The following is a 19,447-nucleotide window of genomic DNA, read 5'->3' on the forward strand; positions in this document are numbered from 1 at the left end:
AGGCTTCTTGCGGTGTAGAGCAACTGTATGATCGGACTGTGTGATCAAGTGTGAGACCTGCAGCAGTACTCCTTCCTTCTTATATGGGTGTGACTTGGCTAGCATGGGCCAGTAGACCTGCAGCAATGCTCCTTTATGTTCTTATGTCTCACTTTTTTTTTTTGGCTATCCTAGGTAATTTACACATGCGTTACTATATATGATAATTGTACTTATGTGTACCTATACCTAAATAAACTTACTTCAAAGACCTCCAATGAAAATAAGTCACTTTGTCTGACTTTTTTGGGGGGTTTCGTAGGTAATCTACACATATGCTGCTATATATGATAATTTACGTAACTTTATTTATGTGTACCTGTACCTGAATATACTTCCGTGTAACTGTACCTAAATAAAGTTACTTACTAGTGACGTACTAACTTAGGTCCTCACAACCTCTACACCCAACAACAGTGAACAACAAAAGCAGCAGCAGCGGAAATTTCGACAAGTGAGTTTATTTACCTACATTTTTACACAATTTTTGGACGATTATACTTGCCTTGTATAATAATATATGTTCAAATTACCCATGATAACCCAACAGTCAAACAAGGTGACTTATTTTGGATGGGCAGGTGATAAGTTCTGGTTTAAAACAAGGACTCCGGGGGAAGTAAGTCACTAACCCTTTTTTTGGGTTATCTTTGGTAATTTACACATGTTACTTACGTATGATAATTAGTGTAATTGGCTTTTATGTGTACCTGTGCCTAAATAAACTTATTTAAACTTGATTCGTGATATATAATTTGTTTGTACATTGCTTCCCACGAACACAGATAATAGGAACATAAAAAATGTACATTATGTACATATAACAGAGGCTAACCCAGTAAAGCAAATAATGTAACTTATACTTCGTATACCATAATTGTACTTATGTATACTTGAATACTGTAATTGTACTTGTGTATACTTATACCTTAATAAACTTGTATACTTAACAATATATAACATTTTTTCTTGAAACTAACTAATCTGTAGCCATATTAACTGTAAAACCATCCAGTGTAACTTCAGTGTATTGTAAGGAAATTAACATTTTATTCTCACGGGATAGTTGTTATATTTTCTTTTGTGGCTTTAGGCCCCCTTAAGATAGTTTAAGATTTTGTTTGGATTTTTAACCCGGGGGAGGGTTAACTACCTAGGATAACCCAAGAGTCAGTACTGGGGTCCTCTAATCTTGTCCCCAGGATGCTACCCACACCAGTCAACTAACACCCAGGTACCTACTTGCTGCTAGGTGAACAGGGACGGCAGGTGTAAGGAAACATACCCACATTTCCACCTATGCCGTCATGCGAGTAAATAGTTACACTCAAATCCTATCAGAATTTCTACTTATTGTATTTTTAATTTTGATGGAACTAGCAGGTTAAGTTAAGTAAGATTTGTCAGGCAAAAGTTCAGGTGTTTCCTGACTCGGGTCTTAGTCATATGATGACTGTCACTGGAGCTTTTGGTCATCTGACTGAGGCCTTCCACTGGCTTAAAGGTCTATTATCCCTTTAAAAATTAAGATTGTATCTTATCTCTGGGAACTAGCAGTGTTTCAGTTTTGAAGATGCTTTGCAATATTCTTGCAGAAAGATTGTTTTAATATTTTCAGTGTAATTAGTTGAATATTTTTTTACTGACATGTTTTCCAAACCTCAGAATGGGCTCAAAAATATCTTTTTAGTAAAATCCACTTTAATAGAGGGTTTTTAGTAAGTTTATTAAGGTATAGGTACACATAAATACAATTGGCATACATAGTTTATCATATGTTTACCTAGGATAAAACAAAAACGAGGTCAGAGGATGTGATTTATTTCCCATAGGGGTCCCATTTCCCAGGTTTAGCACTTCCATATGAATATAATAATCTGGTGAAATTACTGCATGTTTGTGTTGAAGGCCACTTTATGATTAACCTCATTGATTTAGTAACCCAGAAAAACCAACAAAACCATATGGCTTATTTTAATTGGGGCCCTGTTGCATCCACTCCAGGATGTCAACCTCAGCAGTCGACTAACTCCAAGGTATGTGTGTACGTTATTTACTAGGTAACAGGAGCAGCAGGATTCAACCTTTTGAATGAGAGGCAAGCACGCTATCACAAATTTTGCAGTCATTCACCTTACATTTAAATATTCAGTCAAAATACTTTGAAATGACCATAAGAAATTCCCACAGAATTGCAGTGTCCTGGATACTCAGGCAATGATTTTTGTGGTTAGGCTTCCTCACTCTTTCAGTGTTGGCCGCTGTTTTTTTATGTTGATGGATGACCAGAGCATTTATCATTCTCGGCTAATGTTTGTCCTGCTGTGAATCGAGAAACCCACTCAAAACACTGTGTCCAGCCCATTACTAAATGCTTACTGAAGCAAGCCATGCACTCGCACTATTCTTTCTTTAAAGGATTCCATTTCATTGCACAAAAAACTGTAACAAAAAATACCCATCTAACCTCAGCAGAATAACCGCACTGAAACTCGCCACACTACTTCACAAAGGAGTGTACTGCAGTGTGATTTGTGCAACTGCAATATTTTCTCCAGGAAGTGCATGAAAATTCAAGTTTTTGAACTTTTTAATAGCACCTCATAGAGTAATAATGTAAAAATAATAAGATACACCTCATTCATGTGCCATTTGATGGAACTTAATACTGGTAAATACTGGGAATGGAATTGTATGTAAATACTGACAAGGTGGAGTACAAGTCACAGATGCCTTTTATTAATGAAGTTAAACCCACACAGCAGGCTCTATAAGGCCCACTGTATTGGTGATGTCTTGTTAATAAAAGTACCCACTGCATCAAATTGTCATTTATTTCTTTGGTAAATACAATCATTCCTTCCATTTTCCATTGATGTTATGCTAAACAGGATCTCAGATCAGGACCAAACAAATAGTTTGCATGTAATCAGTTTTTCTTAAAAATGCTTTTTCATTTTATTGATCTGTATAACAATACGTAGCCATTTAAAAATTACTACAGATATTGTTAAATTGCAGTTTATTGTACTATATAGTACTGTACATAATTTTATTGTTTAAAAACCCAAAAAACATTTCAGACATAATGGAGCAAGCAGGACAGCAGCAGCAACAACAACAGCAACAGCAGCAACAGGTAAGCCTTGTCCCACAACAGATTTGCATCTCTATTCCCTAATATTAATTATTAATAAATACATATCCTCAGGACACTCAGATATGGATAGCACTGTTTGAAAATGTAGTAGAAATTAACAATTAATACTGGGCCTTTAGATTCAGCAACAGAAGTGGTCTGTTAAGTTTAGGTGATGAAATAAGTACAGAATTCTGAACAGACTGAAAAAAATGGAATTAAGTCATTTGTCAGGTTTTCATAATTTTCCTGGTTACAAGAATATCTCATGGTTGTTTCCCTAAATTTTTATGCATTTTTTGTTTCTGGAGGATATGGAGACACATCTTCACATCAATATTTAAAACATAGATATAATCAGAAAATAATGCTTCCTTTTAAAATAAGGGAGTTAGCCTGTCTGATGGCTGTTAAGAAACCATTTTTTTCTATTTACCTGGAGTATACCTGGAGAGGGTTTTGGGCGTCAACGCCCCCATGGCCCAGTCTATGACCAGGCCTCATGGTGGATCAGGACCTGATCAACCAGGCTGTTACTGTTGTCTGCATGCAGCCCAACGTACGAACCACAGTTCGGCTGGTCAGGTACTGACTTTAGGTGCCTGTCCAGCGCCTTCTTGAAGTATGCTAGGAGGCAGTTGAGCAGTCTGGGTCCCCTCACACTTATTGTATCATCTCTTATCATGCTATTGGCACCCCTGCTTTTTATTGGAGGGATGTTGCATCGTCTGCCGAGTCTTTTGCTTTAAATTAATTAATTAATTCCCACTCTACTTACTGCTTTATCATCACAGATAGATGCTTCTCTTATTTGTAATTTATTTTGAATGTTTTATGCGCATCTTACCATTATCTGTCACAGGTGAATTTTACATAAAGGTGTCCCCTCTGTATGTGCGAGATGTGTTCCAGACCCTGGCACATAAAGCAAAATTGCGTAAAATGCACCCATTTTAATATGTAAATCACAAGGAATGCTTGTTGAGACTCGCAAATTACACATTTCTTGATTTGTGAATTTGGTCAAAAGTCAGGAAATGGTGTTTAGAAAAGCAGTGATTTAGCAATAGTTATCTGAATGGCTGAGGGTAGGACCTGCATAGCATAGACCAGAAGGCCTACTGCAGTGCCTTTGTTCTTTTGGAAAGCAATGGATTTAGCAATGCAGTTGTGTAAGAGTGAGAATGATTATGAAGAGTAGGACTTGCCTAGTACTGGACAGTAGGCCAGTTGTAGTGCTTTGATATTCAGTTGTTTAAAAAAGTTGACCTCCTGACTTTGATGTAAATTTGAAATGCATAAATATGAATGTCCAATATATCTGACCAAATTGCAGTAGCATTCATACTCATGCACACAGGATATACAACCAGAGGGGTACATTTCTCAGCTTATATATGCTGAGATTTTAATTCTTTCTTAGGAATTTCAGTATCCTTGTCTGGTGGTGAAAAGGTTACCATGCAGTCTTAATGGCCTTAGTTTGGTCATTGAGCTTTAAACCTCATTAACCAACTTGTGCACTTATTTTTGCCTCTGTCTTTCCACCATTTTTTTTTTTTTTTTAACATGCTGGGCATATCACAGAGGTAGGGTGGCACCAAATGAAACATTCACCATCACTCATTATATAGCTGTCATGTGCAATCATCTCAATACAAACAAGCCTCCAGACTGTAATATTCCCAACTCTCATTCAGAGTGCAAGCAGTGTGCTTCTCACCCCAGGACTTTAGTCCAGCTAATTAGTTTGCCTAAATTCTTTCTTGACGACTGCTGGGTGCTCAAGCCCCTAATACTCAGTACCACCTTTAACCCCTCCCTCCCTCCAACCCTACATGGGATGAACCCTACTCCTCTTAACATTCACCCCAGATTTATACATCCACTTCTGTTTTATTGACTCTAAATGTCCAAACTACATTGAAAACTGCTCCTGAATTATACCTGAATTAACCCCATAGTCTTCTGATTTCTATACTCAAAATTCTCTTCACAATATTCACAACATAGTGCTCTCAAATATGACATCTTCACTGTCTCCAGCATTCTTGGTGCAATTTTTAAAGTCCTCTCCTTATATCCATGTAAGTGTTGGTACTGCTATTATCTGGCACATTCCCATTTTTGCCTCTCTAGATGCACTTCCTTACACAGATGCCTTAACACACTGCTTGCCTTTCTCCTATCCCTTATCTATTCATTGGTTCACTCCACCTTTAATAGACCCATCTGCTAACACATCCACTCCCAAATATCAGAATACATTCACTTCATACTACCTCCCTGTTTTATTGCTTAGATTTTATTACTCATCTTTTTTTTGTATGTTTACTTTTAACTTCCTTTTACATACTACATTCCCAAATTCCTTGACAAACCTTTTCAACTTCTCTTCAGAATCTTCCAAAAGAATTGTAATCCTCAAAGGAGCAATTTAAGCAACCCTCCTATCTTGGATCAAACCATTGCCTCCCATTGCTAGGCTCTGTATGACCCATACAGATTTAGCATTTCCCAGTGACTAATAATGATGAATAAGACATAAATGTAACACCTCATTTCCTTAAGATGTAGTGTATTTCACCCACCCACCAAATATTATAATAATAATAATAATAATAATAATAATAATAATAATAATAATATCTTTATTTACTACAAGTACATGTACATGGTATACAGGCCTAGCTGAAATCAATGACATACTACTATATAGAAAGTCCCTTGTTTTGCTAAGCATTTCAGGCAAATTAGGTCGGTGTCCCAGGATGTGACCCACACCAGTCGACTAACACCCAGGTTCCCATTTACTGATGGATGAACATAGACAACAGGTGTAAAGAAACACGCCCAATGTCTCTACCTTGGCTGGGAATCAAACCCAGACCCTCGCCGTGTGAAGCAAGAGCTTTAGCCCCCAGAGCTCCATTTGATAGTTCCTGGTGGGTGAATCATCTGTTGAACAAAGTTACATCAGCTGTTGCACTGTCTTGTTGGTATTATATACCTTTGATCTGATTGACTTTAATAATTCATTAAAACTGACAAATGCATTGGAGAGCTTGGAAGAACTGTTTTTTCTGACCACACATAGATTTGCTGAAAGGAGGGTTTGAACTCCTACAAAAAGCACTCGATTCAGTGGACCACAATCTCCTGCACCTAAAATTAAATAATTACGGCATCAGAGGACATTCCCTTGATTACCTAAAATCTTAACAACAGACACCAGTATGTATATGCAAATAGTCAACTCCAGTCAGTAGCTGTCGGAGTGCCCCAGGGTAGTGTCCTAGGCCCACTCCTCTTTTTCATCTACATGAGTGATCTCCCCAATGCATCCCAACTCCTTATGTCTACTCCCATTCAAACCCAGCTATACTTAGAAACACTGTAAACAACAAGCTGCTAAAAATATATACATGTACTTGGATGATGACCAACAAACTCACTCACAACATAGACAAAACATACTTCATGCTGTTTGGTTTCAAGACACACTGAGGGTAAATTTCTAGGTCTTCTCCTTGACTGTAATCTTAAATTTCATTCCCATTTCCAAATCAGTAGGCATCCTTTCCAAGATACTATGTACCACGAATGACACTCCTTACCCTATACCACTCTTTAACCCTTTGACTGTCGCAACCCCCAATCCTGAGGTGTCTCCTGGTGTCGCAAATTTAAAAAAAAAAAATGATTTTTTCTTATGAAATGATAGAGAATCTTTTCCCGATTGTAATGACACCAAAAAAACGAAATTTGATGAAAAACTGACGAAATTATGCTCTCGCGAAGTTAGCGACCTCAGCGATGTTTACAAATCGGCGATTTCGCCAACTTTGAGCCCTATTTTCAGCTAATTCCATTGTTCCAGTCGCCCAAACTCATAGCGATTTTTTTAGAACTCCATTTTTTCTATCGATTGAGCACAAGAAACTGCCCATTTACCGATTTCAACTACCTAATAATGTGGTCAGAAATTTGGAATTTGGCCAATTTCATGAAAACTAAAAAATATGACAATTTCAAAATAAGGTCCAGAATGAACAATGCAGACATTCCTGGCTCTAAAATAACATTTTCTTTGTTCATCAGTCACATCTCCAGTCCCCTCTGATATTATTCTTGCTTTCTATTTTGAATTTTTATTCAAACAAAAAATAGAAGACTTACTATTATGCGGACTACTGCAATACTGTAATAATTGTATAAATAACATCAACCCATTCGTGACTGCATATTAGAATGGGTAATTGGACATTTATTGGAAAATGGCATCATTTGTTTACTTTTGAACATTGGCAAAAATCAAACATTTCCCCTACTTTGAGCTCCATTTCTAGGTTCTTTTTATAGTAAAATCAATCAAAATCACCTCTATTTCTATAAAATGTTTTCCATTCTATCAAATGAGACCAAGAAAGTGAGAATACAACCATAAATACTATACGAAAATAGACCACAAAGTTGGCATTTTAATAAAAAAAAAACGGTCGTAGTTTTTTTTTTCTCATTATGCACTGCGTGCTCCAGGATTTTTTTTATATGGTGCACACTGACCACACAGACCCATTCTCTCACATGTGGGCCTATCAGCTTTCTCCTGCTTGATTTGAAGCCGCTAGAATTTATGAGTATATATACGTCAAACACGGTACCTCGTAAGACGTACATATACGGCCGCGACAGTCAAAGGGTTAATGTATCCTTACCTCACCTATGGTATTTGTGCCTGGGGATCAACTACAGCCAACCACATTAAACCTTTAATAACCCAACAATAAGCTGCTGTGCAGATTATTACCAGCTCCTGTGCTAGCCAGGACATCCCACCACTTTTCAAAAGCCTGAACTTGCTAAATATACAAGACATACACTCATATTATTGTGCCTACTTCGTATACAGAACATTAAACTCCACTATAAATCCTCCACTTAAACTTCTTGATAGTTACAACAGAATGTACAGTCACAATACAAGGCATAAGGCACTCTTCAACTTCTTTTGTGTTAGTCTCACAATATGCAAAAACACAATGCGCATTAAGGGCCTGAAAATCTGGAACTCGCTAAGGATCCCCTGGTAAAAGATCTTGGAACTGGTAAAGGATCCCCTGACTACTTATAAATTTAGGACTTTGCTAAAAAAATCATCTTATTTCTCAATACTAACCAAATCAACCAAAACAACTTCTAGTTAGTTATGTTATGTGATCTCTATTTTTTAAACATCTGCCAATCCATGAAATATTTACTGCTTGAACCATTAATTGTAATATTGTTTTTATTATGTGCAACTTCAAGATTATTATTCTTATAAACCTCCACCTTGACTACTTTGCATTAGTATTAAGATTAAATAAGATTGTAATAAAGTTAACCACTATTATCTTGTCTAGTTTTAAGTAGTACTATGTATTAGGATTAGTCTGCCCGAAATGCCCCGGCATGATAGTGACTTTCTTTGTATGTACTTAGCAACCCAAAATTGTAATTATGCATTGTAACCTTTACAAAGAAATGAGTCTTTATCTTTATCATAGCAAGAAAGTCCTAAAGCTGGCAAGGTACCATGAATATCGTTGTATGTAATAAGATTTCTTTAATCCATTGGGCAAATCTTATTAGACCAGGCTGGCCTGTTAATTTTAGGACTGGTTTGCCATGGGGTTCAGAATTCCTAGTTGGCGAGTTATGAACATTTCATTAATATTTCGTGGGTCAGTTTAGATTAATTTAACGAAGAACTATGCTTTGTTCCTTCATTGGTAGACCACTGGACACCCAGTGGACTGGGGAACTTGCTAAGGTGATGGTGTCCACATTAAGGTTTGGTGAATGTAATATTTGGAATTGCCTTTAATTATACAGGTCGGCCATCACTAATCCGGCAATCAGTTATCCGGTTCCATCAGTAATCCGGCACTAATTTCAGCTAGCATAATTTCATATTTCATCATTATACTGACTCAAATCATTATAACTGACTCAAATTTCATCATTATACTCACTCAGAAATTGTGCAGATGGTTGTAAATCCACAGCAGCAAGCCAGTGGAGGAGACAGTAGTGATGAAAATGAGGAAGATGTAGCAGAAAGAGTATTGATAGGTTAATTAAATGTATTCTAACCTAATCACTCTGTAATCCAGCAAACTCACTAATCCGGCACACTACAGGTCCCAACGATGCCGGATTAGTGATGGCCAACCTGTACATGAAACCCAAGATACTATTGGATATGTCAAAGATTAGTACGCAGTTTAAAAAGGGTACATTCCTTTTATACTTATGTGCAAGAGGAATGTGCCTTGTGTGAACTCGCATAATATGCCCTAACCTGCCAAATTTTAGTTTTTTTGATTGAGGTGATCTATTATTGTACTTCACTGGATTAGATTGAGTCTGTTACTCCATGTAATAGTTATAATACATTGTACTGTATCCTAATAAATAGGTGATTCATTGTATATCGTTGTGTAACTCACTAATAATTGGGTTGGTTTTGATGCTCAGTAGAAGGATAAATTTATAAAAAAAAACTTAAGAGAAAGAGGCATAATTAATTTTGTCTTCTGTGATTAATAACCTTCGTTAGATGTGGTGGACTATAGGGAATTTTGTGTAACTAATGATTATATAATTGGGCTTGTTTTGAACTGGTGGGAAAACATACAATATATACTATACAGGCAGGCCCCACTTTACAGGTACACTTCGACTTTATGGTGTTCTGCTAATGCATCAGTTTTCAATTACCCATTCTTCATCTATTCAGACTTCATCTTTTCACCACTCACTATAAGTTAAGGATGAAAGTATTTAAAGGTAAGTAATGCATTTACTGTATATGCATTTTTTAGGCCTAGTTTTATTGCTCACTTAACCCTTTCAGAGTCGGCAGGGCCTCTCCCAAACTTGTTCTCGGGGTTGGAAATTTTTCGAAAAAAAAAGTTATTTTTTCTTATGAAATGATAGAGAATCTTTTCCCGATCATAATGACACCAAAAGTATGAAATTTGATGGAAAACTTACGGAATTATGCTCTCGTGAAGTTAGCGGTCTTGACGATGTTTACGCATTTGTGATTTTGCCCATTTTGAGCCCTATTTTCGGCCAATTCCAATGTACCAGTCGACAAAAATCATACCTATTTCGCTAGAACTCCATATTTTTATCAAATGAGTACAAGAAACCACCCATTTACTGATTTCCACTATCCAATAACATGGTCAGAAATTGGCAATTTTGCCAATTTCACACAAATTTCAAAAGATGCCAATTTCCAAAAAGGGTCCAGAATAAACAAGACAGACATTTCTGGCACTAAAATAACATTTCCTCTGTTCATTACTCATGTCCCCAGGCCTCTGTTACATTTCTTTTGCTTTCCACTTTGAATTTTTATTCTCACAAAAATAGAAGATTTATGTTATGCAGACTACTGCATTCGTGTAGAAATGGCATAGAAATGGTATAAATAATATCAAGACACTTGTGAAAGAATATTACACTCGCCAATTGATGTGTATTGGACGCGTGGCATGATTTGTTTACCTTTGAACTTTGGCAAAAATTGAACATTTCTGCTACTTTGAGCTCAATTGCAAGGTACTTTTCATTGTGAAACCAATTAAAATCATCTCAATTTCCATAATATGTCTTCCATTCTTTAAAATGAGTCCAGGAAAACTAGAATACAACCATAAATAGCATACGAAAATACACTGCAAAGTCGCTGTTTTAAACCAAAAACACAGTCAGTTTTTTTTTTTTTCTCATTATGCACTGTGTGCTGCAGGATTTTTTTTTTTACTGTGCACACTGACCACATAGATCCATTCTTTCATATGTAGCCCTACCAGCTTTCTCTCGCCAAATTTGAAGGTGCTAGAATTTGAGTAGTAGTACAGCACCAACCCTGGCATGCAAGCTGTACTAGTACGGCACCAACCTTGAAAGGGTTAATATGATAGCATAAGCATGTTTGAAAGTGAAAAAGGCTGTTTCACTTTATAGCAGGTTTTGCTTTACAGCAGTAGCCCAGAACTTAACCCTTTGACTGTTTCGGTCGTATATATACGTCTTACGAGCCACTGTGTTTGACGTACATATTATTTTTTTTTTTATCACACTGGCCGATTCCCACCAAGGCAGGGTGGCCCGAAAAAGAAAAACTTTCACCATCATTCACTCCATCACTGTCTTGCCAGAAGGGTGCTTTACACTACAGTTTTTAAACTGCAACATTAACACCCCTCCTTCAGAGTGCAGGCACTGTACTTCCCATCTCCAGGACTCAAGTCTGGCCTGCCGGTTTCCCTGAACCCCTTCATAAATGTTACTTTGCTTACACTCCAACAGCACGTCAAGTATTAAAAACCATTTGTCTCCATTCACTCCTATCAAACACTCTCACGCATGCCTGCTGGAAGTCCAAGCCCCTCGCACACAAAACCTCCTTTACCCCCTCCCTCCAGCCTTTCCTAGGCCGACCCCTACCCCCGCCTTCCTTCCACTACAGACTGATACACTCTTGAAGTCACTCTGTTTCTCTTAAATTCTCTCTACATGTCCGAACCACCTCAACAACCCTTCCTCAGCCCTCTGGACAACAGTTTTGGTAATCCCGCACCTCCTAACTTCCAAACTACGAATTCTCTGCATTATATTCACACCACACATTGCCCTCAGACATGACATCTCCACTGCCTCCAGCCTTCTCCTCGCTGCAACATTCATCACCCATGCTTCACACCCATATAAGAGCGTTGGTAAAACTATACTCTCATACATTCCCCTCTTTGCCTCCAAGGACAAAGTTCTTTGTCTCCACAGACTCCTAAGTGCACCACTCACCCTTTTCCCCTCATCAATTCTATGATTCACCTCATCTTTCATAGACCCATCCGCTGACACGTCCACTCCCAAATATCTGAATACATTCACCTCCTCCATACTCTCTCCCTCCAATCTGATATCCAATCTTTCATCACCTAATCTTTTTGTTATCCTCATAACCTTACTCTTTCCTGTATTCACTTTTAATTTTCTTCTTTTGCACACCCTACCATATATATACTCATAAGAACATAAGAAAGGAGGAACACTGCAGGAGGCCTGCTGGCCCATACTAGGCAGGTCCTTTACAATTCATCCCACTAACAAAACATTTGCCCAACCCAATTTTCAATGCCACCCAAGAAATAAGCTCTGATGTGAAAGTCCCACTCAAATCCAACCCCTCCCACTCATATACTTATCCAACCTAGATTTGAAACTACCCAAAGTCCCAGCCTCAATAACCCAACTAGGTAGACTGTTCCACTCATCAACTACCCTATTTCCAAACCAATACTTTCCTATGTCCTTTCTAAATCTAAACTTATCTAATTTAAATCCATTACTGCGCGTTCTCTCTTGGAGAGACATCCTCAAGACCTTATTAATATCCCCTTTATTAATACCTATCTTCCACTTGTACACTTCGATCAGGTCTCCCCTCATTCTTCGTCTAACAAGTGAATGTAACTTAAGAGTCTTCAATCTTTCTTCATAAGGAAGATTTCTGATGCTATGTATTAATTTAGTCATCCTACGCTGAATGTTTTCTAACGAATTTATGTCCATTTTGTAATACGGAGACCAGAACTGAGCTGCATAATCTAGGTGAGGCCTTACTAATGATGTATAAAGCTGCAGTATGACCTCTGGACTTCTGTTGCTTACACTTCTTGATATAAATCCCAGTAATCTATTTGCCTTATTACGTACACTTAGGCACTGCTGTCTTGGTTTAAGGTTGCTGCTCACCATAACCCCCAAGTCCTTTTCGCAATCTGTATGGCTAAGTTCTACATCATTTAATTTATAAGTACTAGGGTTATGGGCACTCCCAAGCTTCAGAACCTTGCATTTATCTACATTGAAGTGCATCTGCCACTTTTCTGACCAAGAAAAGAGTTTGTTTAAATCCTCCTGAAGTTCCCTAACATCTACGTTTGAATCAATTATCCTACCTACTCATAAATTCTAGTGGCTTCAAATCAAGCAGGAGAAAGCTGGTAGGCCCACATGTGAAAGAATGGATCTGTGTGGTCAGTGTGCACCATATAAAAAAATCATGTAGTACGCAGTGCATAATGAGAAAAAAAAAACCTCCGAGCGGTTTTTTTTTTGGGGGGGGGGATTAAAATGCCAACTTTGTGGTGTATTTTCCTATAGTATTTATGGTTGTATTCTCGTTTTCTTGGTCTCATTTGATAGACTGGAAAACATATTACAGAAATAGAGGTGACTTTGATTGGTTTTACTATAAAAAGAACCTTGAAATGGAGCTCAAAGTTGGGGAAATGTTTGATTTTTGCCGATGTTCAAAAGTAAACAAATGATGTCATTGTCCAATAAATGTCCAACTAGCCATTCTAATATGCAGTCATGAATGGGTTCACATTATTTACACTGTTATTACAATATTGCAGTAGCCTGCATAACAGTAAATCTTCTATTTTTTGTTTGAATAAAAAATCAAAATAGAAAGCAAAAGTAATATCAGAGGGGCCTGGAGATGTGACTGATGAACAAAGAAAATGTTATTTTAGAGCCAGGAATGTCTGCATTGTTCATTCTGGACCTTATTTTGAAAGTGGTATATTTTTTAATTTGCATGAAATTGGCCAAATTGCAAATTTCTGACTACATTATTAGGTAGTTGAAATCGGTAAATGAGCAGTTTCTTGTACTCAATCGATAGAACAAATGGAGTTCTAAGGAAATAGCTATGAGTTTTGTCGACTGGAACCATGGAATTAGCTGAAAATAGGGCTCAAAGTGGGCGAAATCGCCAATTTGTAAATATCGCCAAGGTCGCTAACTTCGCGAGAGCATAAATTACGTAAGTTTTCCATCAAATTTCATTCTTTTGGTGTCATTACCATCGGGAAAAGCTTCTCTATCATTTCATGAGAACCTTTTTTTTTTTTTTTTTTTTTTTAACCCTTTCAGGGTCTGTCCCGTAGATCTACGGCTTTATGGTGAGTGTCCAAACCGTAGATCTACGCCATGAGCTCAGCTCAGTCTGATAAACTGTGAGTGGTACATTTGGGCCTAGATATGAGAGAATACATCTATGTGGTATGTGTGCACCACATAAAACAGATCCTGCAGCACACTGTGTATAATGAGAGAAAAAAATGAAATCATGATTTTTCGATTAAAACAGCAACTTTGCAGTGTTTTTTCGTATGTTTTTTATAGTTGTATTTGCGATTTCTTGGTCTCATTTGATAGAATGGAAGACATATTACAGAAATAGAGATGATTTTGATTGGTTTTAGCACTGGAAATGGCTTGAAACTGAGCTCAAAATAGCGGAAATGTTAAATTTTTGCCGATATTCAAGAGTAAACAAACGACCTCACACGTCTAATACACGTCAGCTGGTGGGTCTAATATACATTCACAAATATGGTGATGATATTTATACAATTATTACAGTATTGCATAGCAGTAAATCTTCTATTTTTTGGTGTGAATAAAAATTCATTATGTGAATAAAAAATCAAAATGGAATTTATTTGTAAAGCCTCAAAACATGACTAATGAACAGAGGAAATGTTAGTTTAGTGCCAGGAATGCCTACATTGTTTATTCTGGACCCTATTTTGAAATTGGAATATTTTGAACTTTGTGTTAAATTGGCCAAATTAACAATTTCCGATCACTTTATTTTGTAGTTGAAACAGTTGACTTGGCGATTTCTTGTGCTCAATCGATAGAATAGAAGTAATACTAGTGAAATAGCTAAGAATTTGGTTGATTGGAATAATGTAATTGGCCTAAAATGGGAGTCAAAGTCGGCAAAATCGCCGATTCGTAAATATCGCTGACACATCAAAATTCGCGAGAGCATAATTTCGTCCATTTTCCACCAAATTTCATACTTTTTGTTTTATTACCTTCACAAAAAGATTCTCTACGATTTCATAAGAAAAAATAACAAATTTTTTTTTTGAAAATTCTTGGACACTGGTGCGTGACTCCAGATTTGGGCCTTGGACCCTGAAAGGGTTAAACACCAGGAGACACCTCAGGATTTGGGGTTTCGACAGTCAAAGGGTTAACCTGTTGTATAAGAGGGACCTACCTGTATATACGTGTACAGAGGACCCCCAATATTCGATGGCATCGGTATTCGAGAAATCCGGTATTTGATGCATTTTAACGCAAAAATTTTGCCTCTGTATCCGATTGAAAACCCGGTATTCGATACGATTCGTACGAGACGTGTCCACATGTGGCCTGAACTGCCCTGTGTGTGCCAGTGTTTACAAGCCAGCCAGTGTGTGCGCATCTAAGGGTACATTCCATATTATCACTGTTTTTGGTGCTTGTTTCTGCAAAATAAGTCACCATGGGCCTCAAGAAAGCTCCTAGTGCCAACCCTGTGGTAAAAAGGGTGAGAATTAGTATGGAAATTAAGAAAGATTTTGAAGGGTTTGGGGCTAACCCTGAGAAGCCTATGCCAGTTGTGGAATCCATTGTGCCTACTTCAAAACTTAAGGAAATGTGTGCACAGTGGGTTGAACTGTAAACCTTTATGGATGAAAATCACCCTAACACAGCTATTGCAAGCTGTGATGGTGACTATTACAATGACAGTGTTGTGGCCCATTTTAGACAAATCTTAAAGGAATGGGCGGCACAAAGCTCTTTGGACAGATTTGTTGTGCGACAGAGGTCCGGTGACTCTCAATTTCATGGCATTAAAAGAAGGGAAGTAACCCCGGAAAAGGACTTGCTACCTCAAGTCCTAATGGAAGGGGATTCCCCTTCTAAACACTAACACCATCCACACTCTCCCCTCCTCCCATCCCATCAATCATCACCAGATCTTAATTAAAGGTAAGTGTCAATTATTCTATTGTTATTGTAATTATTCTATTGCATTAAACTTAATATTTCATGTGGTAAAATATTTTTTTTCATACTTTTGGGTGTCTTGCACGGAATAATTTGATTTCCATTATTTCTTATGGGGAAAATTGATTCGCTTTTCGATATTTTCGGTATTCGATGAGCTCTCAGGAACGGATTAATATCGAATACCGGGAGTCCACTGTATATTTTATATGGGGCTTTACATGTACAATTTTGGCTTTTTAATGGGCAGTATGGCTGTTCAGTATTTTACTATTAAAAAATCAGACATAATTTAGAATAGTCCCTCCTTTGCTTATGGTTTATTTTTTAGTTTTTACTAGTGATGTCATAAATTCGAGCTCTCGTACAAAAATGTAAAGCTGTATTCCTCTCCATCTTGTGGTATTACAGTAGGACCCCCATATCCATATATTCAGTATCGGCTGTTTCAATCGTCCACTGTTTACCGTGGCCCAGAAATAAACCTTAATTTTGTTTAACCCTTTCAGGGTCCGTCCCGTAGATCTACGGCTTTACGTTCAGGGTCCAAACCGTAGATCTACGCCATGAGCTCAGCTCACTCTGATAAACTGTGAGTGGTACATTTGGGCCTAGATATGAGAGAATACATCTATGTGGTATGTGTGCACCACATAAAACAGATCCTGCAGCACACTGTGTATAATGAGAGAAAAAAACTGAAATCATGATTTTTCGATTAAAACAGCGACTTTGCAGTGTTTTTTCGTATGTTTTTTATAGTTGTATTTGCGATTTCTTGGTCTCATTTGATAGAATGGAAGACATATTACAGAAATAGAGATGATTTTGATTGGTTTTAGCACTGGAAATGGCTTGAAACTGAGCTCAAAGTAGCGGAAATGTTAAATTTTTGCCGATATTCAAGAGTAAACAAACGACCTCACACATCTAATACACGTCAGCTGGTGGGTCTAATATACATTCACAAATATGGTGATGATATTTATACAATTATTACAGCATTGCATAACAGTAAATCTTCTATTTTTTGGTGTGAATAAAAATTCATTATGTGAATAAAAAATCAAAATGGAATTTATTTGTAAAGCCTCAAAATGTAACTAATGAACAGAGGAAATGTTAGTTTAGTTCCAGGAATACCTACATTGTTTATTCTGGAGCCTATTTTGAAATTGGAATATTTTGAACTTTGTGTTAAATTGGCCAAATTAACAATTTCCGATCACTTTATTTTGTAGTTGAAACAGTTGACTTGGCGATTTCTTGTGCTCAATCGATAGAATAGAAGTAATACTAGTGAAATAGCTAAGAATTTGGTTGATTGGAATAATGTAATTGGCCTAAAATGGGAGTCAAAGTCGGCAAAATCGCCGATTCGTAAATATCGCTGACACATCAAAATTCGCGAGAGCATAATTTCATCAATTTTCCACCAAATTCCGTACTTTTTGTTTTATTACCTTCACAAAAAGATTCTCTACGATTTCATAAGAAAAAATAATTTTTTTTTTGAAAATTCTTGGACACTGGGGCACCACTTCAGATTTGGGCCTTGGACCCTGAAAGGGTTAATAATGGCCCTAAAGTGCAAAAGTAGTGAAGTTGGCAGTTCTTCAAAACCTGAGAACCTGTAAAATGCTTCCCATCAGTGAAAGCGTGCTAATTCTAGACTTACTTTGCTTCATTTATCAATTAAACTTTATTATAAATATGTATGTAGTAAATGAAAAATGACATATATAGGGTTTGCTACTATCCACAGTAGGTCTTGGAACATATCCCCTGCAGATATGGGGGGATTACTGTAAAAACTATTACTCTTTCCAGGGTCCATCTTGCTGCTGTCTCCTTAGTGGAAAAAATTGATAATCTTATGGCCCATAGAAATTCTCTTTAGGGAATAAAAAGCCTAGCCAAAAATCCTACCCTAGTTTTCAAAGTAGCTCTTAATTACATAGTGTATAATGTTTACTTTCAGCAAAGTGGTGGGGGTGGTGGTGGTGCAGGAAGCCAGATCTCACGTACTGCTGGTCTTCCACTGTCTGACTTCTTGATGCAGCTGGAGGACTACAACCCAACGGTCAGAAATAGTGGTAACCTGGGTTACTGTATGCTTCCTTGTTTGTATTTCTCAGAAGTTCTTTGAAAGACAAGCCAGAAAGCCATGCAGATTTCAAGTCCTTAGTTTTGCACATTCTTTTATATTTGTAGTATTAGATACTGTACTGTAACTTCATGTACCATGTATTTTAAATACATGCTGTATCAGGTAATTTATTATAATTTTTTTTTACCACAAGTGTGCCTTATATGCTGAAGGTCAGGTCAAGGGTAGGCTTTGCATTATGCTTTAGAGTAAAGTAAGAGTAATTAACCCTTAAATATGACTACTGATTTACCATCATGATACTTCTGTTGTGTGCTTTTTATGCTGAATAATATGGTATTATATTGTTTACTTTGAATGTTGAATGCCATGCTGAATATTTAGTTGAGTATCACTGCCTGCAGCACATTAAAATCTACTTTTAAAACAAATCCTGTACCATATAATACTTTAAGTAATTTGAAGTGATAGTATAAAGCCTAGCAGATTATTGCATTTTCTATGAAAAAGGCTATAGCACAGTAATTGTCATCTGACTTATGGGAGGCAGATAATATAATCATTAGTTAACCCTTTGAGGGTCAACAGGCCCTCTCCGAAACTCGTTCTCAGGGTCGGCCAAATTTCAAAAAAAAAAAAAATTATTTTTCCTTATGAAAAAATATTTTTTTTTTCTAAACATTATAGGCTAAACAAAAATTTTTTACCGTCAATACTTACCGAGATATGGAGGCATGAAGTTTGCCAAAATTGAACAACATCTGGTAACATCGCCGACTGCCATCACCCGGTATTTTTCTATTTACTTTCTTATGTACTATTTTCAATTATTTTTCAATTTTTCTTTTTCTGAGTAACTTTTATGGTCTCTGAGGCCAACATGATCAGTATTTTGTAAGTTATTTCTTTTTCAATACTACACAATAAGGGCGTAAACACTGTTGTCATTATTTTGTTTACAAAAAATATTTACACAAACGATATGAAATGTTGCTTATTACTATTTTTCTATATTTTATATACACATATACAGTCACGGAATGTTTCTAGAAGTTCTGCAGCCTGTGGAACTCTTTGAAACATGGTGTCATGCACAGTGGTGTTTTACATTCCTCACACATAAAACGAGTGTCTCTGCGTTGTTGTGGGCGTTTTTTTGTAAGTGCACAGACGTAACACCTCTTCTGAGCCTTTTTCTTGAAAGCAGTAGCAGGCACTTTTACCAGGAAGTG

General features: G+C 37.0%; 1 protein-coding gene across 1 annotated transcript in view; it reads left to right on the top strand.

The window, feature by feature from the left end:
* The first annotated feature begins 396 nt into the window (after positions 1–396).
* LOC128698187 (transcription initiation factor TFIID subunit 10-like) overlaps positions 397–19,447 on the top strand; it is a 28,804-nt gene continuing 9,753 nt past the window's right edge. Inside the window, exons 1-3 of the mRNA XM_070098666.1 lie at positions 397–493; positions 3,123–3,178; positions 18,087–18,188. Coding sequence (XP_069954767.1) covers positions 3,128–3,178; positions 18,087–18,188 — 153 coding nt within the window. The 5' untranslated portion in view covers positions 397–493; positions 3,123–3,127. The remainder of the gene's footprint in view (positions 494–3,122; positions 3,179–18,086; positions 18,189–19,447) is intronic.

This window comes from Cherax quadricarinatus, chromosome 63 (assembly GCF_038502225.1).
Source record: "Cherax quadricarinatus isolate ZL_2023a chromosome 63, ASM3850222v1, whole genome shotgun sequence".
Lineage (NCBI taxonomy): Eukaryota > Metazoa > Arthropoda > Malacostraca > Decapoda > Parastacidae > Cherax > Cherax quadricarinatus.